The 26758-nt window shown below is 41.7% G+C and overlaps 1 protein-coding gene across 3 annotated transcripts in view; it reads right to left on the reverse strand.

Moving 5' to 3' along the window:
• LOC102392575 (limbic system associated membrane protein) overlaps positions 1-26758 on the reverse strand; it is a 703099-nt gene that overhangs the window by 43737 nt on the left and 632604 nt on the right. For all 3 annotated transcript variants that reach the window (XM_044942049.2, XM_025284375.3, XM_025284385.3), the window contains exon 4: positions 9840-9974. In XM_044942049.2, the coding sequence (XP_044797984.1) occupies positions 9840-9974 (135 nt within the window). The remainder of the gene's footprint in view (positions 1-9839; positions 9975-26758) is intronic.

Below are 26758 nucleotides of genomic sequence, written 5' to 3' on the forward strand. Positions count from 1 at the left end.
CACACAGTTTAGTTTACATGACCTTTGGATGGTGCTCCAGAATTTCCATGCCAGGAGGAATTAGAAAGAATAGTGTGACTGCAGAGGAGCAGGACAATAACAGTCTTAAAGCTCCATTTATGTGAATGATGTGATCAGCTGAATGGGATTGATCACTAGAAAACTAAATGAAAATCAGAGATCAATGAAACTGTAGACTTGGTTTATTTAAATGTGGCACTGAAAAGGGTTTTATAGAAATGAAATCTAGGGTTTCTTTTTCTCTTCCAATAGATCATCCATTATTCCAATCACAGGTTATCATATTTACATAGTTTTTTTTTTTCTTTTTGTACATTAAGTGGTGATACTAAAGGACTTGGGATTTGGAATGTGTAATCTGAGCTTTTTTCTTTTTCACCTTCATCAGCATCATTATTATTGTTACCTTCAGAGATGGTAGTAAGAAATCTGACCAAAACCATAGAGCACTAAAGTCCTTTTATCTCAGGCTTAGCCTGATACCATTGCAAGAATTCAGGAAAACAAACTGATGCTAAATAATTGCTATACTGTTTTTCCTCCTCTGTGTTCCATTATTTCCATTCTCCAGGTCAGTTTTGCTTTTATGAGTGAGAGTGCAGTTTGAAGTCTATCGTGGTACATGAATATCTTCCTGGGGTTCCATCTTCTCTCTTTGGCTGTTGCACACTTGATTTTTTCTGCTTAGTACTGGGCCTACAAAACTGACAGCCTTGAAATGAGCTCAGAAATACATTCTAATTTTCCATGATTCTCTCAAGTAATCCCATGGAAAGTGGAACAAGGGTTTACAGGATCACAGGACTCAGGCACAAGGGTAAAATTAAGCTCTAGGCTTGAGGATGCTGTGTTTGTGCAATTTATGGACTTTTCAAGGAGAAAAAAACTTCTGTCCAAAGGTCATTTGCCAGAAAATGGCAACTTGGCTGTGTGTACATGGATAAAATAGACCCAAACCACCTGTTTATATTTTACAGATGAAAAACCTTATTTAGGTAAATTAGTGAAGTGAACTTTAGTATTAAAAAATCATTGAATTCATCTCTGCTCTTTAGCACCTGGTTCAAGTCACTTTTTTTTCAGGGTTTTATCTTCATAATCAAAAACTATTTTCCAAGTTTTCTGCCTCTAGAAGATCTGGATTCTCTTAGTTTAAAAAGACGTACAAAAGCATCAGGTTAGTCTGCAATTTTCTCCCCCATTTCATTTTCACGTGAGCTTGGGCATCTTTAAATTACTGTCAGAGAGAGGAAGAGTTAGAGCACACCTGGAGAGCAAGGCCAGCCCATGCGTAAACACGTGCCAGAGAGGGAGGGGTTGTTGTTCTGTTTTAGATTGATCTCCTCATTTCTGTAGAGACACAGAAAGGCAACATGGAGAGTGGAAAGAACCCTGGACTAGAACCTAGGCTTGCTGGAATTTAGTCTCTGTTTGGTTGTGTGGACTTCCCATCACACACTGTATCTTTCTGAGGCTTGGTTTTATTATTTATAAAATGAAGGAACAATACATTAGAGATCTATAGAGTATCCCTTCAACTTGGGAAAAAAAAAAACAAAAACGGCCAATTCTAACCCAAACAGCCCATTCATCACAAATGGGTAGCATGAGGACCCAAGTGTATTTTCATACCTTTAATCCTTAAATTGCTAATTTCAAAATTGTAACTCATTTATCTAATATATGGGTTGAGGGGTCAGGATTAGCAACCAGAAATAGAAACTGGAGGTCTGATTATGACTCTTAACCAGAGCTGTGGCCTGGTCAAATGTCTGTACCCCTTTGAGCTTTCTCTTTCTCATATTTTCAAATAAGAAATTAGTTTAAAATGATCACCAAGGTTCCTTTTAAAATTCTTTCATTCCATAATTGGTTATGTCGATTGTTAGAGCACATGAGTTCAGAGGTTAATGTAATGATTAGAGGTAGTGGTATGAGGGAGGTATTTGTACAGAGGTGGGGCATTGAGTAAAAATTAAGAGCTTGGATTTAAAGTTTGACAGATCTGAGCTCAAATTTAGTCTCTGTCCTTCATAATTAAGAGAGCTCATTACTTTGTCTAGAGTCCCACTGTTGCAATATTGTCATCTATAACATGCTGGAACCAGAGGCAGGGAGGATCATTTGGAGATTGCTGAAGGAACCCAGAGATAGCCTGCACTAGGTTTGTGATAAAAGGGATGGAAAGGAATGAACAGGGCCGATTTGAGATGGAGAGATATGGGCTGCAGAACGGACAAGATTAGATGTGAACAGTGAGGGAGGAGTATCAAAGATAACACCCAAGTTTCCAACCTGAGTACCCACGTGATGCCGCCAATGAATAATGTTAGTTTCCCATCTTCACCGCCTTGCTGTATTAGATTAGGTTCTTACATTGCTAATAACCCTACAATCTGTAGAATGTTGAGCAGAGGGCTGATCTTGTTTGTGAGTCTATAGGTTTGTTTAACTTCTTAATTTGTAAAATGAGTTTTCACCAGTGTTTGTGAGTTTCTGGACCACATGGTTAACAGTGTGATGACCAGCCCCAACCTGGGCCAGACTCCATGTTTTCCATTGCCACCACCCTGGAGCTCATAGTTGGAGCGCCTCAACATATTAAGAGTCCATGGTGGAGGTCTTCCAGCCCCTCCAGCATGGGACCAGTCATACAAGTCCTAGCTGTACAGTTTTACAGAAGTGTTTTTCCTCACTCTGGATGTTTCCTTCCGTGTGGTGGGTGGGAGCTTACTTAGTAAACCTCCTTGCTCTGGAACCCAGGGGGTGATTTTTCTACCAGAAAAATTAGGGAAGAACAAACTCGGTTTGTTTGCTTCATCTCTCTTCTTTCCTTCTTCTGGGACCAAACTTCTGGTGGGGATCAGAGGTTCTCTGCTTCTCTAGACTGATGTCTTACATAGGCTCTCTCCTTCCTGCTCTCATGTGGGCAGGCCTGTCCTGGTCCAGGACTGCCATGTCTGGGGAGGTAGATGGGGCACACCAAGTTACTACCTCTAACCATGTTGATTTCTCACAATAGGGGCAATTGGGCCTCCTGTATGTCTCTTTTACTCATTTCTCAGAACCTGAATAGCTAAGTAGTAAGCTATTTATTGGGCTTCCCAGATGGGATAGTGGTAAATAACCTGCCTGTCAATGCTGGAGACATGAAACACAGGTTCAATCCCTGGGTAGGGAAAATTCCCTGGAGAAGGGAATGACAACCCACTCCAGTATTCTTGCCTGGAGAATCCCATGGACAGAGGACCCTGGCAAGCTACAGTCCATAGGATCACATAGCATCAGACACAACTGAAGTGACTTAGCACGCGCGCACACACACACACACACACACACAAGCTATTTATTAGCTCCCCAGAGATGCCAGCATGGTGAGGGTGGTGTTGAACTAGGGTTGAATATTTTTAAATGCATTGATCTTGGGACAGGATGAACTGGTCAGTTATAAAGGCCAAACACTTGTTCTTCTCCTTGAACATCTAGGAAGTTTCTCATACCAAGGTGTAGTCACAGAGAATGGTAAATGTATGAATAGTTCATTACTTCTAGTATTTCTCAAATGACACAATGGTGCAGGTCTGTTCTGTCCCACAGCTTATTGGAATGAACATTTCAAAATTCATTTATAATGAACTTTGTATAGGTGAGGCTAAGAAAGTTATTACAAATCATATCATGGCATGTCTAGTATGGTTAAAATAATAGATGTCCTTGTTCAAAATACAGTTATAATTAAAATGTGGCTTAATAAAAATGCTGCACAGAGGTCCATTGTTATTCTTTACCTGACTTTGCAATAGCTTACAATTGTCAGAGGGCTCTTCTGGTTATTACTTTAAAATTTGGGGTTCTGAAAATATTAATAAGGGTTTTCTTCTTATATCACCATCAACAAGACTCTTTCAATTAGAATGAACATGATAACAATGATAGTGGCCTGGCAAACAGAATATCATCCATTTAATCTTCCCAGTGTTTGGAATAATAGTATAAAGGAGCAAAATTCTTAATAAAAGATTCAATTTATAGACATTTACCATGTGTCAGCACTCCCCTAGGCTTTATTCATTCTTTTCATCCAAATAGTAGCCCTAGAAGTAAGGATTATTAACCCTATATTATGAATGAGAAGGCAGGTCTGCAGAGGGTTAGTTAATTCTGCAAATTCGCACAGCCAGCATTTGATGGAGTCCATATTTGAACTCATGTTCTGAAGCCCATACTCTGAACTTCTCTGTATTTCCATTTGAATGAGTTCTTTTGGAGAGAAATTGACTCCTAATATGGAAGAACACCATTTTGGAGAGCATGCTGGTAGCTTAGAAGGTAAATGTTACATATTCAGCTATTATAAAGCACCCAAAGTGGCAGAACATACACTGGAACAGTGGATATAAACCCACACTAGAAATCAGGATTTGTGGGCTCAATTGCTGCCTCTGCCACTTAGGTTGTTGCCTCTTGAGGGTGACATGTTAACTTCTTAGAGTCCCTCACCTTTGAATGTAGATAATAAGACCTTCCTACCTGTCTCACAGGCTTGATGAAAAGACCAAATGAAGTCTCATATGTCAGAGCACATTTATTATCTGAAGTGATGACATTTATTATTATTATTATTTTTACTATTTGTCACATGATATCTTGGAAGGAAAGAGGGCTTTAGAGTTAGACCTGGGCAAAGTCCTGTCTCTACCACTCACAGGTTCTTTGGTCTTGTGGCAGACAATGCTTACGTTTTCTGAGCTCTGTTTTTGTCCTCTGCATGGGATGATTTGATTATCCCCCAGGTTAATGTGTGATGGTGGGCCAGCTGGGTGGGTGGGGCCATAGAACATCGGCAATAAGAAAGTCATTGTTTTCAGAGAATTTAAAAACAATAAAACTAACTAAAAGTTGTCTTTTTTTTTTTTTTAAAGATCCATATGTTACCAGCAATACTAAAGCAAACATACCAAAAACTGTCAGTGATAAAGTAGGTCAATACTCCTTTTGTGGAGGCAGGCCAGGTCCCATACACTCTTTCCTTGGTTGGCCACTGTTGGTGAGGTGATTACAGTGAACTATACAAAATCTCCAATAGTCTTGGTACTCTGGAGGTACGCAGGAAATGATGGTTATTGCTCACATTTCAAAGTTCCAGTAGAAAATTGCAGTACTCTGGATTCTTACTGAATAGTTCATCTGACAATCCCATAATAGATTCACGGACATTAGGATGTGTCTTTACTGACATCATCCCCAACACAAGAGTAAAATTCAGGTTGTCATGGAGAATAGAGAGGTGTAGCCATGAAGTGTTAGAGAAGGTAGCCAGTCTGGTTCCATATTGAGCAGTTATTTTCCTCAACTTTTATCATTAGGTGATGAATCAAAGTATTGAAGAGTTCAGTTAAAATACAGATATATTATCTGGAGACAAAGGATGTCCCCAGTCACAGTTGTGGAAAATATGGTAGGTAACCTCACTTTCATTGGAAAAGACTCTGATGCTGGGAGGGATTGGGGGCAGGAGGAGAAGGGGACGACAGAGGATGAGATGGCTGGATGGCATCACCGACTCGATGGCCGTGAGTTTGAGTAAACTCTGGGAGTTGGTGATGGACAGGGAGGCCTGGTGTGCTGCGATTCATGGGTTCACAAAGAGTCGGACACGACTGAGTGACTGAACTGAACTGAACTGATCGAATGTAAGGGTGAGCTTTAGAAACGCCAAGGTCCCATGTCCCACAGCACCTTGTTGGGTTGGTTAGCTCTGGACACCAGAGTGGAGGTAGACCTGAGTTCAAAGGGAGAAAAGAAGAAAATAAAAGTAACAGAGTGACAGTGTGATCATAGTTGGAGAGGTAGCCGTGGAAAAGCTGAAGGCAGGAATATTAGCTGCTCAATGGGTTCGGCAGCAGGCCTGACAGCTGGGGGCCAGATTTTGAGAAAAACTTCTCCAAGAATCGGAAGAGCATCCAGTATAAGAAGAGTCCAGATAAAATTCAGTCCTCTGGCTGCCCACTCCATTGTTCTTGCCTGGAGAATCCCAGGGACAGGGAAGCCTGGTAGGCTGCGGTCTATGGGGTTGCACAGAGTCAGATATGACTGAAGCGACTCAGCAGCAGCAGCAGCACTTGCTGAACACTTACTGTGCACTAGACATTATCCTTGGGATACTGGGCACTGGGATAAGACAGATCCAGGAGTAGCTACTTTTAACTCTCCATGAGAACTGAAATTGAGGAATTACACCTAGAACCAGTAAATGGAAGGACAGTGGTCCCTAGGGTTGGTATCTGGATGAAATTGGTAGCTAAATTCTAAGATGAGAAAATAGAAGTCCTGCCTATTAAATGAAATTTTACTAAGTTTATTTAGTTGAAGAGATTTCAGGTCAATAATTTAGCTTCTGTAAATTCTGGGACTTCCTACCACTTAGAAAATAGATTTTGCATGTCTAATGCAAATGGCTATGCACAGTGCTGCAGACCAACTGTGGAGAAGGATTGTCCAGTGAAGTCGCTCAGTCGTATCCAGCTCTTTGCAACCCCGTGGACTGTAGCCTACCAGGCTTCTCCATCCATGGGATTCTCCAGGCAAGAATACTGGAGTGGGTTACCATTTCCTTCTCCAGGGAATCTTCCTGGCCCAGGGATGGAACCCGGGTCTCCCGCATTGGAGGCAGACGCTTTAACCTCTGAGTCACCTGAATTATCCAAGAGGAATAAAAAGGAGAGCTTGTAAGATCCAGTTTGTGAACTAAACAGAGGAACTGTTTTGACTCTCTTGTTTACTGCTTTAGCTTTCAGTGCCCTGCAACAAATATCTGTTGGCAACTAAGTAAATGAATCAATGAGATGCAAGTAGGAAAAAATTACCAGCACTGGGATTTTTTTTTTTTAAGTGGTATGCTGAATCAGTTTCATTATGATGATCTATTCAGCCATTAATTCTCTTAGTCATTCTGCTCCCCTGTCCTAATTGCAAACCTTGTGCCTTGAAAAGGAAGAGGAATCAGCTTAAAGAATAGACCATTTTCACAGTAAAACAACTACTTGTGCTCAGTCATGGCCAGCTCTTTGTGACCCCGTGGACTGTGCCCACCAGGCTCATCTGTCCTTGGGATTCTTTAGGCAAGAATGCTGGAGTGGGTTGCAGTTTCCTCCTCCAGGATATCTTCCCGACCCAAGGATCGAACCTGCATCTCCTGCATTGGTAGGCAGATTCTTTTACCGCCTAGCCACCTGGGTAGGCAGGCTTATGTGAGGTGATGAAGGTGATGCTGGAAATTTGTCAGTTTCGATGAATTTTGCTAACCAGACCTCAAACTGTAATTTCATCTTGGAGACTTCATCTTCTTAATACAACTGCATTTAAGTAGGGTGAATTGTTTGAACGGACAACAGGTGCAGTGCCTAGTTGTTTTAATATAATATAAACACAGCTTAATGAAGTGCTGGTAACAAGGTGTTTCCAAAGGACATTGACTTAGAATATGCTTCTTGATTTGTGACCAATATCAATTTCCAAAGTCTGGAGAAATGTTAAGAGAGCAGAATTTACCTGTGAGCGTGTGGGTCACCTATTCATTCAGTAAACATTTACGGAGAAATTTTTATAAAGCATGTGTTAGGTGCTGCCGTTTAGGACAGACTGGCTGACTAAGCTCATTTTAGTTTCCTGTGTAATTCCTTATGACATGTCTTTGTAGCATCTTGAGGCTCTGTACATATTCTTCTGTGGTTCACTCATCATTTGGAAAAGCTCACATTTTTATAAAGGGCTTTTCTTGAAAATTATCAGTATTTTCTTCTGTTCTAAGTTACACTTCAGGGACAGTCAAGAAGGAGCAGTGTCAGACTAATTGCACTAATAATAATAGGACCCAGGCGGCTGGCTTTGATCTAGGGAACCATCTGCAACGCCGACCGCTTTGATGTTTCACACAACGGAAGCATAAATATTTTCAATGTACTCCATGATTGGACTTTCAGAAATCTAATTAAGATGAAGGTCAATTAAGAGAAAATAAAATCTTAACTCCAAAAGTCAGAGAAGAGGTGGAAGAGGACGGCATGGCTGTGTGTACATAAAAGAGGCTAGCTAACCTAATTATAAACTTATATCAACACCAGAGAAATTGCCTTTCATGTGAAAAAAGGTCCTAAAGCATTTTATAACATTGAGATCATTAATGTGTCTTTGAAACACACCCAGGACTGGAAAAGAATAGTAATACTGGAATTTCAAATCTCTATTACTTAAAAAAATGATCACAGACAGTGACAGGATAAAAACACTCTGGACCTTTTCAAACGCAGCCCCTTGCTTCTCGGAAATGAGTGCCATAGATGATACAGCAGTGTTGTATCTGTAGATCCGTCGAAGTCTGGTGTGAAGGGGATTTCGCTTTCTGTTTCAGAAGGCTGCCAGGCTGGAGCAAGGCCATGGGAAAGAGCGCAGCCCAGAATAGACCAGGTCACCTAAGGCAAATTTCCTTGGTTCTCTATGCCTCTGTTTCCAATTTTTTAAAATCAGACTAAGGATGATTATCCTATGAGTTTGCTGTGAGGATTAAAGCTCAAATATAAATCCCTTAGTACATACTAAGAGTTGAAAACACCTGTTCCTCTTTCTCCTAAGGAAAGGCATGGGCTTTAGAATCAGACTGGAGTCTGAATCCCTTTTCTCACCCTTGCTTTCTGTGTCACTTTGGAAAGGCAATTACACCTCCTTGGGCTTTAGTGTTTCAAACCCTGAAACAGAGTCACTGGTATCTACCTGGCTAGCACTTCATACAGAGCCAGCAGCACTTAGGTCAACTGCATGGAAGGCTTAAGATGGTGGAAAGTACCTTTTCACTGTCCAAAGCATATTTTCAAATATGGGTTAAGATGTCTACGCATGTGTATCTGTGCGCTTTTGGGCATGTGTGTATATATGTCATCTGTGCATATGTGTCTGTGTGGAGTATGTACTTGTGTATGTGTATGTGTTAAACACACAGGAGAGAAGAACTGTCAGGACACACTTTTGTCCCTGTAACTAGCCACAATTATGTGATGTGGAACTTGAATGACATGGAAAGTCACTCCTCGCTGAACAGGGTAAACGAATTCTCTTTATTCCTTTGCTGGGTGACACACATCATGTGGATCTGCCCCTGCCTCCCCCCTCTTCTCTTTTGAACTACATCTAAGGATCCTTTCATCTGAGAAGTTCAAAGTATGCCCACTTACCTATGCATCTTACTGAAATCTTCCTTTCTAATCTGCCCAACTTGGGGACAAATGCATAACCAATATTAACCTATCAGGTATCCCCAGTCACCGTCAGGGACACATGGTATCTGACCACGGTGGCTTAAGTTTGTTCCCAAGGCCAATTAGCTCAATAGCCGAGGATAAAATATGATCTTGAATTATTCTCTTCTGACAAACAATCCATTAAGATGGAAATTCCAGCTAAAACAGATACGAATTGTTGTTTTTTCTAAAGTGGTATGACCTTGTCTTCACAAAGACCAGAAGAGTGATTGCCTGAACTGCTAGTGCTGTCTGATCATGTTTTCTTAATTCTATAGTTGGAGTCAAAGACAGAGTGTATTGTTGAATGCATTATGGGTTATATTTAGAATTGGTACAGTTGATTTATCAAATTCAAAGGCCAAGTCCTGCCCTTGGATATGTCCAATGTACAAATGTGCATCCCTGACCAAAGGAGCATCTGCTTGGAATGCAATGTTCTCTTGCTAACAGGATCTGTAGAACTCGCGGGACATGGAGGCGGGCCCTGGGCACATGGCCTCTGCCAGCTCCTGCCATACTCACAGTTCACAGTGACCTTGACTTGTTTGACATCCGCCGAGGAGACCTCATTGGCAGCTTTGCACTCGTATTTGCCTGACTGCTCCCTGGTGATGCCGAGGATCTCCAGATATTCTTCTTCTCCTTCAAATTCTCTTCCTGAAAAACAGAGGTTTGCATGATTTTTTTAAGTCTAAAATATGCAGCAGATCGCCTTTTTCTTTTTCTTTTTAGAAGCAATAAATCCACATGGCTTTTCAATAATTTGATAGTGTTCTTTGTCTGAGGTCAGGCTCTATGGATGCAGACTCCAAGACAAAAAGTCATGTGAAAATGATAAAGGAAACAGTGTTCTCAGGAAAAACTGGTAGGGGAGTGGGAAAATGGGATCTGGGAGAGAAAGGAGCCAAGCCAGGGAGCAGTGCCAAGTCTTGTTTCACAGCGGGCAGCCTGGCTCAGTCCCCCAGGGAGCTCTGGGCACAGCATGGAGCCCAGTTCCAAGTTGTCCCCATCAAGAGTCAAGAAACTGGAATGTTTATACATCACACTCTTCAGTCACTGGTTAAAGGCTTAGAGCAAAGTGGGAGTTGTGGGGAGGGGCATGCCAGTTGTAAAGGGCTCAGAGAGGCAGCCCCGAAGGGCTGAATCATCCATTAGACCACATTGCAAATCACACTTTCCACTAAAGTTGTTATTAGGACAAGCTGCTTCCTTTTGAGAAGCTGTCAGTCTTCTCACCCAGCTTACGTGGAATTCTATTCACAAAGGTCATGTCCGAAACCCTGTGTTGTAGTTATTATGGCTTCCTTCTTCAGTACCAAACTACATCATCCATGAGACTTTCAGGGCATGGACCAGATCCATGAGAATGTGCTGCTGATGGCTCATTTTGCCACATGGTGGGGTGGGGAGGGCTAGGGAGCTAAATATCATTGGCCTAATTCATTGGAACCAGGGGTCTGGAGGCCCATTTTGGAAAGCTGCACAAAGCTGGATGTGTCCATTTTTATAAAGAAATTTCAAGATAGGCAGGTTTGTTGATTAAATGACTTTCTTTCTGCAGGTGCAGGGGTGAGACATGGAGGGGGAGGAAGAGAAAAAGGGGAGAGAGAAGGTGAAGAAGAATGGGGATTGAGTAGGGAAGAGTTTGGCCAGAAAGTCCTACAGACTGCAGCTAAATTCAACTTCCGTCACCCTCAAGTTACCAATGCCTCTGCTGTTGCATTAGAACAGAGTAGCTGGGAGGGTCCTAGAGGACACAGTCCTGCCACTGCTTCTGGTCCTTCTACACTAAACGGTACCAAATAATAGCTCTGTTCAGATACTACAAGCTGCTTTCCTTTTCTGGAAATTCTCTGAAGGCCAAATCAACATAACAGCCAGCCAGCAGAGAGACAAATTCACTGTCTAAATATGTCAGCTAACTCTGCTAACTAGGTTCCAAATAAAAGGTAGTGCCTCTTGATAACATCCTTTAACACAGCTGTCAGGAATTCTCTTAAGTTTCGCGTCTTCTGTTAATTGTCACTATCACTAGTTTTGAGGAAACTTTGAAATCCCAGCAACAAAAAGGGAATAGTTATAATAATTTGGTTTGGAGTCCTGCACATTATCAAGTACATGCTTCTACTGAAAATTTTATAGAATTAGTCTGTAAGTGCCTAGCTGCATATGGGCTAGTCTGGTGGCTCAGTGGCAAAGTATCCGCCTGCCACTTCAGGAGACATGAGTTCCATCCTTGGGTGGGAAGATCCCCTGGAGAAGGATATGGCAACCCACGCCAATATTCTTGCCTGAGAAATCCCATGGACAGGGGAGCTTGGCAGGCTACAGTCCATGGGGTTGAAAAGAGTCACACACAACGTAGTGGCTAAATGACAACACGTAGCTGCATATTACAGTATGCATATGAACAAGGTCCATTCCAAGAGCACGTTCCTAAGGCCAATTTGTCCATAAGTTCAACAAAGTTAGCTTAGGTACCCAACTAACATAATCAGCTATATAGTAATGTAATGTAATGTGTTTATAATACTTTTCACACAAATAATACATAAAAACAAACAGAAATAAAGAAAACATTTTTAATCTTATTGAACAGTATCTTGAAAAGTTATAGTACAACAGCTGGCATACATCTGTGTACAGGCAAGAAGAGTTACTGACTGGAGGAGGAAGAGAAGATGGGAGATAGGAGTTAAGAGTCATCAGCAATAGGAGATGAAGGGCAAGCTGCAGTTTCACTCATGCCTTACGTGACTGGACATGTGAGGGCACATTCGCATCTTTGAAAGTTTGCAACTTGAAGGTTTGTATATAGGGGACTTACTGCATTTATAATACGCTATTTTTTTCTTCCTTCTGTTTTCACTTTTTCCCTTCTCCACACTCATGCAAGTAGTCAGATCTGACTTCTCATGCCACAGAAGTTGAAGGTGGTAAGAAAGAAAACAGAAATCTTGGAAAGGGTAACAGTCTACTTTACTGGATTAGCTGGGAAGAATTTGGGCTTGGAGGAGACAAAAAGATCTTTCCAGCATCCTTGCAACCATGAACTTAGAGTCATGCCAACTAAGTGATGCTAAGAATCTTCAAGCTAAATATAAATACTCTGAAGACAAATGGCAACACTGACATCTGCAGACTAAAATAGGACAAAGCTCATTAAAAATCTGAAGTGCAAAGTGGGATTTACAGTAAAGACAGCATTATTGATTTTGAGAATAATGGTGGATTATAATGAAAAAAGAATTGAAGATGAGTTCAGAATAGTTTGGGATTTCTACCCTGCTCTGCTTCCACATCCATCAACTTTATTCCTAGGTACAGAGTTGTTAGTAGAAGAAAGAGAAAAGGACTAGAGTTTTCTTATAAATGGCCAACAACACTGAATTCTTTTCCCATTCCATAAAATAACTAGAAATGCTGAGCAATGAATCCCTATCTTGCATTTTTCTTTCAAGTAGTCATGTAGGGATGTGGGAGTTGGACTATAAAGAAAGCTGAGCGCCGAAGAATTGATGCTTTTGAACTGTGGTGTTGGAGAAGACTCTTGACTGCAAGGAGATCGAACTAGTCCATCCTAAAGGAAGTCAGTCCTGAATGTTCATTGGAAGGAGTGATGCTGAAGCTGAAACTCCAATACTTTGGCCACCTGATGTAAGAACTGACCCATTTGAAAAGACCCTGATGCTAGGAAAGATTGAAGGTGGGAGGAGAAGGGGATGACAGAGGATGAGATAGTTGAATGGCATCACCAACTCAATGGACATGAGTTTGAGTAAACTCCGGGAGTTGGTGATGGACAGGGAGGCCTGGTGTGCTGCAGTCCATGAGGTCACAAAGAGTCGGACATGACTGAGCAACTGAACCGATCTTGCATTTTGAATTTCTGAAAGGTATAAACCAGTTCCAGGCATGAGAAAGATGATTTTTAGCAACAACCAAGGCCCTGTCCATTTGGGAGGATGGCACCTGTGAGAGTAAACACTGTGATGAATTAGAAAAAATAAAGTAACATTTATTGGGTTTGGCGTCTGGGATTCTCACATGAATACTAATGTAGGTATTCATCATTTCATTTTTTTCCTGATAGTGTGTTAGTCACTGAGTTGTGTCTTACTCTTTGCAACTCCATGGACTGTAGCCTGCCAAGCTCCTCTGTCCATAGAATTCTCCAGGTAAGAATACTGGAGTGCGTTGCCATTTCCTTCTCCAGGGGATCTTCCCAACTCAGGGATTGAACTTACATCTCCCGCATTGCAGGCAGATTCTTTACCATTTGAGCTACCTGAGAAGCCATGATAAGCAGATAATAAATCAAATCTTCATGGGATGAATTTTCAATCTTATGTGTTTAGGAAGAATTCACTCAATACTCCCTCAGGAAAAAGGGGGAGTTTTCCTTTAAATGTCCTACCCATAAGGCAGAAAGGTCATTTTGCTTCTCCCATGCTAGCTCTCCTACGCTCTGAAGGCCACCTGTCTCTCTGGAACACAGTGTGCACAGCTGGTCCATCAGAGCAGGGGATTCTCAAGATGCTAACCAAATATAGTTAAGAGAAACTAGACAGTCTTCCCTCATTCAACACTCTTGACAAAAATTTAAAATATTAAACAATATCTCTGGGCCCTTCTTGTCATTCTTCCTTTATCTCTTGGATTCTTCAGTGGGACCTCTTATCCTACCATTTTTTGCTAGTCTATTTCTCTTGTACCCACAGGACACTATGCCTACAACACACAATCTCTCACTTGATCATTTCTCATTAATCCACTGTGATTTGAGAGGAAATGTGCTTTTTTTTTCAGTTGCTAGAAAATCAAAGAACCAGACTATAAATTCCTTGGAGACTGTGTCTTGCAATATCCCCATGCACAGCACAGGGTCTAATACAGACTGCTGCTGCTGCTAAGTCGCTTCAGTTGTGTCCGACTCTGTGTGACCCCATAGATGGCAGCCCACCAGGCTCCACCATCCCTGAGATTCTCCAGGCAAGAACACTGGAGTGGGTTGCCACTTCCTTCTCCGATGCATGAAAGTGAAAAGTGAAAGTGAAATCGTTCAGTCGTGTCTGAGTCCTAGCGACACCATGGACTGCATGCAGCCTACCAGGCTCCTCCGTCCATGGGGTTTGCCAGGCAAGAGTACTGGAGTGGGGTGCCATTGCCTTCTCCGGAACACAGACTAGTTACTCAATAAACATTTGTTGAGTTAGCTTAACTGACTGAGAAAACAACAGCAGAAACTAGGGTCAGATTCAACACATCATCTCGCTTATGGGAACCAACTATTGGAAGGTAATTTCCATATCTTCTGTTCTTTCTGTGACAGAAGCTGATGTGTACATTCACTCCCTTTTAATGATGCTAACAAAGAACAATTTCACTGGGGAAGGATGGGTGTGCTGAGTATTCTGCTGTTGAAACGCTGGATGGGGCATCTCTGGCAGTGTCCTAAGGATGTATCTGCTGTGGGTATTTATTATTTCAGGAGAAAGTGCAAGGCCCCAGGTGGAAATGGGCACAATGCCATTTTTTTTATCTGACCAACTGCAGTTTCTTGTTTCAAGGCATGGACTACAACACATTTATCTTAAGTCGCAGAATTTTAAAATGCACTCAGATCTTCTTGTTCCCCTCCCTTGGCCCCCATGTGTCTGTACCCCTCAGGGCACCTATTTTCCCATTCTTTCAGTTTCGGCAGACTAGCTGCTCTCAACCCAGGGGTCCTGTCACCCTCTCGCTCTACTCTCTCAAAGGAAGACTCCTGGACCAGAGTCTGCCACTCCACCTGTTGGTAAATTCTCTGGTGGAATATGGGCCCTTCTCATATTAGCCATAGTGTGGCTAATATGGGCCCTTCTCTTGTTCCTATCATTTCAGCCCTTGTATAAATGTTTACTTGAAATGCAAATTTCAGTATTTTGGTATTTTAAACATCTCAACCTATTTCCACAAGCTTGCTCACGTCGCTGAGTGTTATATTTATTCTGGGATCTGGCGTTTAGTTTAAATCTCCCTTTGCTTGCTGTGCTTTTGTGTCTCCTGGCAATATTCAGCTACCAGGCTAAATAACTTCTCGTCCTCCTCAGTGAATGTACCTTTCAAACTCTTCACATAATTAGCATATTGCCCCTTAGCCACTGTTTACTCAAGTTGTACATATTAGTTCTTTTAATATTTCTTCATAAGTCAGAGAGAAGGGCCTCGAGCTGATGGCAGGAGGAAAATGTTCTCTTCTGTGTTCCCTGATGTAGAGGCAAATCAGTCAGGAATAACACCAATTAAAGTATACCAGGTGCTACCTTCTGAGTACAGTACCTTCAGAGGATCGTGCTTTGGTGAAATCTGTAGAGTTCACATCCAAGATGTTGATTTATTTAGATTTCCAAGGTCAACCAGGCATTTGGAAGCAAGCAGCCATTTTAAATTAAACACATGGCCTTGGTGTTTCTCTATCTCCCCTTCTTTCCTTCTTCCCTCTCCTCTACCTCCCTCCCCTTCAATATGCATACATACAAAGGGCTATGTATTTACATATAACCATTTAACTTTTAGGAAAAGCATGCAAATTCACTAACACCCAAATATTTGCTCACTAAACACAGCAAGCCTATTGAAAATTCTCCATGGTATGACATCCAATACCCTATTTAAATTAAAAAAAAAAAAAAAGATTGCTACCCTAATAATCATTGTATCTGTCTTTCTTTTACCTTTATCTGAGATACAGGAAATAAAATTTAGAAAACTTTTTAAATTTGAGTGTTTTATGACTTTAAAATAAAATTCCAAGGATTCTCACGTTAGGAAATGGATGAAGCATTTTCCCCCACTATTCTGAGTTATATGTATCACATCTCTGTAGATCATTCTTTTACTGAAGGGAAGATGGGTTTTAAATGGGGTTGCCATTCCCATTATTAACCTAAATTGGAATATTTTCTAAGTAAGTGACTGTAAACCCATTGGCTGTAAATACAAACACATATACATAGATTAATGAAAGGCAAAGAAGTGGCACTAGTCTTTCAGGTATATATGTATGTATGTATGTGGGTGTTTGTGTGAGTCTGTGGTCAGAAAGGGGGCAGTGAGGAGGGTGAGCAAAACCCAGCTATGAACTTCTACCTCTAAAAAGAAAAGAAAAAAAGGATCACGAATCAATGATGCCATTTGAAGTTCCCTGTGGTAACTTCAAATGCTGTAACAAGTTTCTGTTCTTACAGTGCATTTCATGTTTTCATTTTTTTTTTATCCTAAGGACATACCTGTTCCTGTTTTTGCTTCTTCCTTTTTTTTTATGCACATTACTTTCTGTACAGACATGCTAAAAAAAAAAAAAGAAAGGAAGAGAGAAACACAAGAAATCTAGGGAAAAAAATGCTTGTGATGGGGTTCTGTTTATATTTCCAGCCATGTCTCTAGATCCTTTGAAGTTTTTGTTTCTCTGCTTCACATTCTACCTGAGAGATCGTTCAGTATTTGACAACATTTCTGTCCAAAGGTGGAAACAGCTTCTCATTCCCACTTTTCATCACCCATCAAGGGAAGGGTGAAGAGTAGTAACCGATCCATGATTGAAAGAAGGGAGGGTAGGCGGCAGACACAGCTGCCAGAGCAGCAATCATAAGAGAATAAGGAGACACAAGGAAAAACAATGTATTGAAGGGAATGGGGGCGGGGGTGGGGGGGGCGAGGAGGGAATGGAGAGAACGGATACAATGAGGATGATTATAAGGAATAGTTAGAAGAATAGAAATGAACGAATAGAGAGAATTCTCCAGAGACAGAGGCATCTGACTATTAAGATATTTGTACCTACATAGAAGGGAAGGGGTTGGTTACTCTGCTGCAGAAATGCTCCCTCTTTGAATAGTAAGACACAACAGGGTGTGGATTATGCAAATTGGCCCCATGCCTTCTGTGGCCCCAAAGGGTGCAGTTAGTACCCAGAAATCAGAGGCAAGCACAATGCCTGGAAAGATTCACAACGGGCTTTGACTCTATGAATGAGCATAGGGCAAATGAAGAAGTACACCCTGGAGTTATATTTCCTGGCATCCAGAGAGATCCAATTCATTACAGTTTGGGTTTTTGCTTTCATATACAAAACATCAGCTAGCTGACATCGTTTGAGCTCAGCATCCAACCGGAAGCTGCCTTCCACACATCCTTCTCAGGACCATGTCGTTTTGTTATTGTGCTCACACTTAACCATCCCCTCCTACTTGGTGTCAGTTTACAGAAACCATTCAGCCCTTCTAAATGCTAGGCTTGGAATCAAGATCCTCTATGTTTAGTCCTCTGACGGGGAATTGTATTGGTGACAGCTAATCTTCCGCTGTAGGGACCATGTCTGGCTTTGCTCATCATTGTCCCCCTAGTGAACAGCACAATGCGGGATCCTGGAGTGCTCAAGAAATATTGCAGAGGGACTGTGGAAGGCGCTACCACTTGATAAACACACGTAAGATACTTTGCTAAGTGACTCAGACATTATCATATTTAATTCATAGTGATGGCTCAGAGGATAAGGAAGCTGCCTGCAATGCAAGAAACCTAGGTTCCATCCCTGGGTTGGGAAGATACCCTGGAGAAGAGAATGGCAACACACTCCAGTATTCTTGTCTGGAGAATTCCATGGACAGAGGAGCCTGGTGGGCTACAGCCCATGGGGTTGCAAAGAGTCAGACACGACTGAGCTACTTTCACACTGACACCATTAAGATGAGGAATCCAGGTTTAGAGTGTACCTTTAAGGAAATTTCTGGAGTTTGTAATGATATTAAGGAAGAACGCAGGTTTGAACCAGGTCTGTGGACATTTGGAGACCGTTTTCCTATCTAGGCATGACTATTTTTATCAGTAAAGATTCTCGTTAGCTGAATTCTTAGCTCTCGGAATCTGCTCTAGTTCTGTCTTCTGAATATAAATATGAGGTTGAGAATGGGACACTTAGGAATTTCCAAAACAGTGGAGCTCAGTTATAGATAAAGAAAATAAAAAGACAGTCTTCAGTTTTTTCAAAGTTTCTGTACTTACTCACTCATCAAGAGAATCAAATAAAGCAATCAATGAGAAAAAAGCTGGTATTTATAAGTTTACACGTGCTCATTTACAGAGGTGCTTCCAAAAGCAGTATAAAGCCATTGCTGTACACAAGTGCCAACAGACAGCAAAGGGGCTGCGGGACAGTGTGCAAGTGGCAGTGAGGTCGCTCAGTCGTGTCCGACTCTTTGCGACCCCACACACTGTAGCCTACCAGGCTTCTCCATCCATGGGATTTTCCAGGCAAGAATACTGGAGTGGGTTGCCTTTTCCTTCTGTAGAATGCACTTATATTAGTAAAGATTTACTGGGAGAAGTGAGTTTTCAGGAAGTTGAAAAACACAAGTGGAGAGAATCAGAGCCAGCGAATTGTAAAAGGGTGTGGCAATCTGGTTATCCTGCCTGAAATAGAGTTCTCCACACAGGAGAAATGAGCAGCATGATATGACAGCAATACATAGGCTGGGGTGTGAGGGGTGGTGTGAAGACTCTGGATTTGCCATGTTCAGTATCTCTGCATCTCAATGAAGGCACAGTGGCGCCTTCTGGCTCCCATAAGGCATTGAGTAAGATGACATTTCAAAAAATGATTTATTTTAAGCTTTCTTTTTCCCATTTTTCCTTCCTTTCTTTCTTGAGAAAACAGGGTATGTAAGTGGGGAACGTCATGGAAATTTTACTTGTCTGAAGTCCTTTGTATAACAACACCGCTTACTCTAGGTGCCAATTTCTTGGTGTGCTGAGTACCAAAATGTACAGTAATAAGCTGCCCTGTGAACTGCTGTGAGAGTGGAGATGTTTCTTCAAGGTTGTCAAACAGCCATCATCAACCCTGACAAACTGACAGTGGTTCAATACTGCGGAGGGTGCTGAGGCAGTCTAGACACAGTGGGAAAGAGTGGAGATGTCTGTGAGGGCAGGAGAAGGGAATGCATCGCCCACCCTTGGAGCCTCACCTGCCCTGGGGGCTCCTGTGGTCCACTTGAGTTTTCTACGGTGTGAAGAAATATATTCTAAATACAGCATGTTTTCATAGATTGAAAGCTAGTGACTTCTTGGATTTGAAGGCGGTTAGTACCATTCAGGCAAGTAGGAAAGAGTGCATATTTGGGGATGAAAATAATGAGCTCCATTCTTGACAAGGTTGGTATCAGGTTGGACTATCCTGGGGATTGCATTTCACAGGCATTCAGAAATATATAGAACTGCTCAGAAACTAGGGCTAAATGTGATTAAACATGTAATATATATACTGGTAGTAATTCAAGCCTTGGTAGTAGGGACTATAGTACATTTGTATGATGTAGCATTATGTCATAAAGCAAGGAATCACTGTCTTACTTCTTTTTTATTATTCTGGGATGAGGGGAAGAAGAGGCAAAGAGGTAAAACTGGAAAAAAAAAAAAAAACCCAAACACTTAGAAGACTTCTTTGGAATAAAATAGACATAAAATTTTCCGCAGGTGTTGATTGTTTTCTAGACTATTTCCTAAGAAGGGGGGAGGCAGAGATTAGAGCTGCTGGTCAGAGGCAGCAACAACCAAGATCCTCCCACCCTTGTCATCAGAACTGCAGGGGTCTTCCATGACCTGTCATTAGTGACTCTGCCAAGGCTGAGGATTAAATATCAAGAGAGATGAGAGCAGTGGCTGCTGCTTTTAAGAGTCACATAAATCAATTGGCATTTTGTAAGTGAATGTGTTAAACTCAGCAGGGCAACTGCATTGTGGAAGGATTACTGGGCATAATTTTGTGGCTGCTGAGAAGTCTTTGAAAGGTAATTAAAACAAAGGAGGTCTTGGCCACATCTGGTCCTTGGTCCTGTCATCCCAGGCCCTGATGTTGCAGTGACATTACTGGAACTCAACCCCAAACTCTCAGTCTCCCTTCTTAATCTAGCCTCACTGCTAAATGAGCCCTTCTAACCAATATAGGAAAGTATTCTTGCTTAGAGTCAATAAGCAAGTAATGAAGAGGAAAGTAGTGGGTAGGGATGGGGGGAGGCCAGGAAAGAAAATGGTTTAACAGACTCACAGACAATAGAGAACAGATTTGTGGTTGCCAAGGGGGAGGGAGAGTATGGAGAGGATAGACTGTTTGGAGCAAGCAGATACAAACTATTATAAATGGAACGGATAAACAAGGTCCTACTGTATAGCACAGGGAACTATATCCAATATCCTGTGCTAAATCACAGTGGAAAAGAACGTAAAAAAGGATGGATGTCTGTATAACTTAATCACTTGGCTGAACAGCAGAAATTAACACAACATGGTAAATCAAGCATATTTAAATTTAAAAAATAAATAATTGAAAACCCAGTGAATAAGAAGAAAGTTTAAAAAAAATAAAAGAAAGAAAATAGTTTAAGCAGGTAAGAAGTCTGGCAATTTGCTTCTTGCCTTTAGACCGAAGTGAATGAATGAGCAATTACCCCATCAACTTTCAGTTTGTGTTGCCGCCCTCTGTGGACCAATGCCCCTCAGTCTTGGGGTTTTTCAGCCTCTGTGAGGCAGATGGATTGTAGTGGAAGTGAGGGTCTTGGCTGCAGAGTTGGGGCTACACTGGAGAGGTGGAGTGGGAGGGACAAGGAGCTCATGCCTACTCTGGACAGCAGTCGCCCTCCCAGGGTGGGCCCAGGCGAGGCTATGAGGCCAGTGGGCCAGCGCTTAATAACAAAATGGCAGTGATTTGTCTCCACCGCTATTTATGTTTCAAGTGCATGACAGGCTGTCGGTGCAAGTGAGGGTCGCTAAATTTACTGCCTTTCAGATTACTGCCACAGTCTCTGACTTGACAAGTCACTTCATTTAAAAAGCACTGTGTGAGGATGTTTCCTCCACTTCTTTTTAAATAAAAACAAAGGGAGAGGAAAAGGCCACCGCAGAGGTTTAAATGATTGAAATGAAGGAAGCCCCCAAGACTGCCTTCGCCTGATGGGAGGGCGCTGCCTTCACACACTCCACTGTAATTAAAGTGGCAAGTGAGGGAAAGGGGTGGCCTCGAAGTTCTTGGTTTGACTGATTTGTGGACTGGATGATATTTTTATGCAGCTGGGGTGGGGGTGTGTGTGTGTCATAAAATGAATTTTCATACCTTAAACATTCAAGTGGAGATTCCTTTTAAACAGCTGGATATTGTTGTTTAAACAGCTGGATATTGTTGTTTAAACAGCTGTTGTTGTTTAGTCGCTAAGTTGTGTCTGACTCTTGTGATCCCGTGGACTATTAGCCTACCAGGCTCCTCTGTCCATGGTATTCTTCTCCAGGCAAGAATACGGGAGTGGGTTGCCATGCCCTTCTCCACGGGATCTTCCCAACCCAGGCATTAAACTTGTGTCTCATGCTTTGGCAGGCCGATTCTCTACCACTGAGCCACCAGGGAAGTCCAAATAATTGGATATAGGTGAAGAATAAAACTACTTATTTTTTAATACTTTTATATCTGTTCATTTATTTTCTGAGCTCTTTATAAACAGAAGAAGATAACTACAGCCAAAAAAAAGTAATTAATCATCAGTGAGGTAAAGGGGATAGAGTTAGGGTGACTCCCAATGATGAATAAGAGTAACAATTCAAAATATAAAGTTTTGGCATAATAAGACCTAAATACTTAAAAATACATATGCTAGTGGATTTTGATCTGAACAGTAAAGCACGGTTTCTGTGTACAGTTACAAAGAGTCATTTGACAAATATCTATTGCTACCATGTGAGGCCAATATTTAAACCAGAATTACAAGACTTAGAGGAAGTATAAGAAATATATTATTCCTAACTCTATGGAACTCACACACTTATCAAGGATAGATACAATTAAATACCCCTGGAAGGCCCTGATTTTATTTCATATGAGTGGTGGTGGTTTAGTCACTAAGTCCTGTCCTACTCTTGAGACCGCATGGACCCCTGCCAGGCTCCTCTGTCCATGGGATTCTCCAGGTAAGAATACTGCTGTGGGTTGCCATTTCTTTCTCCAGGAGATCTTCTTGACCCAGGAATTGAACCTTCATCAATAAAGTTAATACATAAATATTAAGACTAAAAATGTATTTAAAATACGTGACATAAAAGGGGCTTCCCTTGTAGCTTAGTCAGTAAAGAATCTGCCTGCAATGCAGGAGACCTGGGTTTCATCCCTGGGTCAGGAAGATCCCCTAGAGAAGGAAATGGCAACCCACTCCAGTATTCTTGCCTGGTGTAACCCCACGGACAGAGCGGCCTGGCAGGTTACGGCCCATGGGCTTGCAAGGGTCAGACATGACTGAGGGGCTAGGCACACATGACATACAGTAGTGGCTTCCAGTTGGCGCTAGTGGTAAAGGATCTGCCTACCGATGCAGGAGACATCTGCATCTGGCAAGGATTGAATCCATGGGGATTGAATCCCCATGGTCCATGGGGATGCCAAGAGTCAGACGTGACTGAGCAACCAAGCACACACGCACAAACATGACATAAAAGGGCCAAACTCCTCAAAAAGTTGAATTTTCAAAGTCAGCAGGCTCGACTGACTATTTGAGAGACAGTTTGACAATACCTACTAAAGCTGAGGACATGAAGGGATCCAACAATTCCACTACTGTGTGCAGAGATGTCCACAGCAGCATTGGAAGCACCCACATTGTGAAGAGATTAAATAGATTGTGGCATATTCATATAACAGAATCCTAGACAGCAAAGAAAATGAAAAGATGACAGCTCTATATAGCATGTGGGCAATCTCCCAAACAATATTGTGTGAAATACATAAAACAATCAATATAGTACATAAATGCCCTCCTATGAAAACTACAGATAAGCAAAACCTATTTTTTTCATGAATGCTGTGCAGTTGTAAAATTACAAAGCAAACCAATGAAAAGTTCATCACAAAGTATTTTTCACTGTTTTGTGTGTGTGTGTGTGCGCGTGCGCTTAGTCATTTAGTCATGTCCAACTCTTTGTGACCCCATGAACTGCAGCTCACCAGCACCTCTGTCCATGAAATTCCCCAGGTGGGTAGCCACTCTCTTCTCCAGGGGATCTTCCCAACCCAGGGATCAAATCCAGGTCTCCGCATTGCAGGTTTATTCCTTAATGTCTGAGTCACCAGAAAGCCTGCACTGTTATATCTAGTATCTATTATGTGCTTTTCATATAAATGTATTCACTTAAGAAAGTTTCATTCACATGCTATAACTCTATCTAGTCATTAAAAGATTGTTGGTTATAAAATACTATGTATATCTGTTTTGAATTTATATATATACATAAATGCATATATTTATATGTATACTTTTTAACACATTTGCTTGTATGTACACAATATCTACACAATATTACTTGCAGTCTGATTTATGGATTATGGAATCAGGAGAGGCAGAAGCATGTGGTCAGGAAATTTCTCTTCATTTTATGCTCCCTCTACTGCTTGAATTTTTGACATAAATCATATATTACTTCTATATTAAAAGTTTCTTAAAAATGGAATTGGATTTAGTAATTTCAGTCTGGGGGAAAGACTTACCCACCCTTGTGGCTGTTATCCTCAGGGCAGGTTTTTCATAATGAAAAAGAAAATCTCTGAGATTTTTCTATTTCTGGCATAAGGAAAGAATTAATGGGAAAATAAGATGCCATTATCAAATGACAGGAGGAATAGTAGCCAGGAAGTTGATACCACAGAAAATCAGAGCAATTCTCTAATTAGCATGCATTAAGGAGATCCAACCAGTCCATTCTGAAGGAGATCAGCCCTGGGATTTCTTTGGAAGGAATGATGCTGAAGCTGAAACTCCAGTACTTTGGCCACCTCATGCGAAGAGTTGACTCATTGGAAAAGACTCTGATGCTGGGAGGGATTGGGGGCAAGAGGAGAAGGGGACGACAGAGGATGAGATGGCTGGATGGCATCACTGACTCGATGGACGTGAGTCTGGGTGAACTCTGGGAGTTGGTGATGGACAGGGAGGCCTGGTGTGCTGCGATTCATGGGGTCGCAAAGAGTCGGACACAACTGAACGACTGAACTGAACTGAAGGAATTTTATACTACGTAGGCATTGTCTGCTTCAGTCAACCTCCTGTACTATGTCTATTAAAAAATTGTGACCTGCAGGCCCACTGTGCCCTGAATCAGTGAGACTCAAGCATGGCCAACTGTTAGAAGCTCTTCACCCACTATTGAGAGGGTTCTGGACTTCCGTGCTTACCCAGAATGTGGCAGGTACCTGTATGCACAGTCAGACACTTTTTCTCTTCCTGTTCTCCACCCTGCTGACCCGTTTGCTTGGCTGTTCGTTGGTCCATGTTGCTGGCACTCATATTTCACTCCAGTGCCCATCTGGGGCTAAACTATGAACTTGACCCATCATCTAGTTGTCAGTAACTCCATTCTTCTGAGGCTGGAGGCTTGTAAGTCCTCTCCTTTCTATCACTGATTAATAGCCTGCTAGCCTTGATGCAGCGCCACTACACAGGAATCTCTGTACCCTATTATCATCATAGCCACGGGACCTGCATATTCTGAGAACAATCTCAACTTGATTTTCTGTAATGATATGAACCAAGAGCCTTTCAGAAAAGGGGAGGAGGTCTGAGGTGTAGGTAGAAAGAATCCATCCTTTCTTTCTAGTGTTTTTCTTCTTTTATATTCCTTCAGCCCAAGCAAAACTCAACTTATCTTCCCCCTGCCCCCCTGCCTGGGGGACTTCTAAATTCACTAGTGGCTTAGGCCCCCTAGGATCTAACAAGCAAGAATCATGAAATTACTTCCTTAAAAGTATACAATTTATAGGATCTATATAGAGACTTTTTATGGATGGAGAGAGCAGGTACTAAATAATACCTGTCATACAAAAATATTAGGCTCAGTTTTTTTTCCCCCCACAGTATATAGCACAGAACTTTGTATCTCAACCAAGCACATAAATGTACTCAATCATTTGTTTATATCAGACAAGTTCCCAGGTCGGTGTTGAAGCCATTTTGTCTTACTCTAGGAAGCTGATCAATCTGCTTAGAAGGTTTTCCTTCTCATTCTTACCTTACTTCTCATTCTTACCTTATAAGGATCTCACTGCAACCATACAAATAACTGTATATATAGAGATTCAGTTGCTAATAGATTTCAATCTGTGCTGTGTGCTGTGCTTAGTCTGACTCTTTGTAACTCCATGGACTGCATCCTGCCAGATGCCTCTGTCCATGGGGCTTCTCCAGGCAGGAGTACTAGAGTGGGTTGCCATGCCCCGTTCCAGGGGATCTTCCTAACCCAGGGATTAAACCCAGGTCTCCCACATTGCAGGCAGATTCTTTACCGTCTGAGCCACCAGGCAAGATTTCAGTCTAGGACTGTCAAATACTTGTTGAAGACACTTGAGAATTGCAAAGCATACTGTTATAGACTGAATATTTGTGTTCTCCCAAAGTTCATATGTTGAAATCCATCACCCTCACTGTGATGGTACTAGGATGTAGGGCCTTTTGGAAGGTGCTGAATCCCTGAGGGTGGAGTTCTCATGAATGGAAGTAGTGCCCTTATAAAAGAGGCCCCAAAGAGCTCTCTGGCCCCTTCAGTCATGTGGGGACACAGGAAGGAGACTGCTGTATATGAACAAAGAAGTGAGTTCTCACTGGATACCAAATCTGCTGGCACCTTGATCTTGGATGTCTTAGCCTCCAGAACTGTGTGATGTAAGTATTTGTTGTTTAAACCATCCAAATTATGATGCTTTGGTATAGCAATGTGAACTGACTAAGATAACCTCTCTACTGAGTATGCTGTGTGTATGTGTGTTAGTTGGTCAGTTGTGTCCAACTCTTTGCAAAGCCATGGACTACAGCTCAAAAGTTCCTCTGTTCATGAGGATTCTCCAGGCAAGAATACTGGAGAGGGTTGCCATGCCCTCTTCCAAGGAATCTTCCCAACCCAGGGATCAAACCCAGGTCTTCCACATTGCAGATGGATTCTTTACCATCTGAGCCACCAAGGAAGCCCATTATCCATTTATTTAAGAGTCTCTGAAGTAGATCCAAGGACTGCATATTTAGAAAGCAGGCAACTTGGACTGTAATTATTTATGCATGTCCTAGAAATGGCTTCACTGAAGTGAGACCATGGACTTTTCTATAAGGACTATTAAAAATTACCATTTTGAGTACATTTTCTGTGCATTTGATAAACTTCAGTTAAATATTCTGTCAAATACATTACTCTATAACCTTTACAAATGGCCTCCATGCATCAGATATTTGAGGAGCACGTCACCTCAAATGAATTTTAAAACTTGCTGCTGTTTTTGAAATAAAAGGTAGCTGCATGAATCAGTGTTTCTTCCCTTTTGTTTTCACTTCAGAAAAATTATGCAAATATTGTGCCTAGGCATAGTGATCAGCTTATCTCAGGTT

Source organism: Bubalus bubalis, chromosome 1 (genome assembly GCF_019923935.1).
Source record: "Bubalus bubalis isolate 160015118507 breed Murrah chromosome 1, NDDB_SH_1, whole genome shotgun sequence".
In the NCBI taxonomy this organism is placed as follows: Eukaryota; Metazoa; Chordata; class Mammalia; order Artiodactyla; family Bovidae; genus Bubalus; species Bubalus bubalis.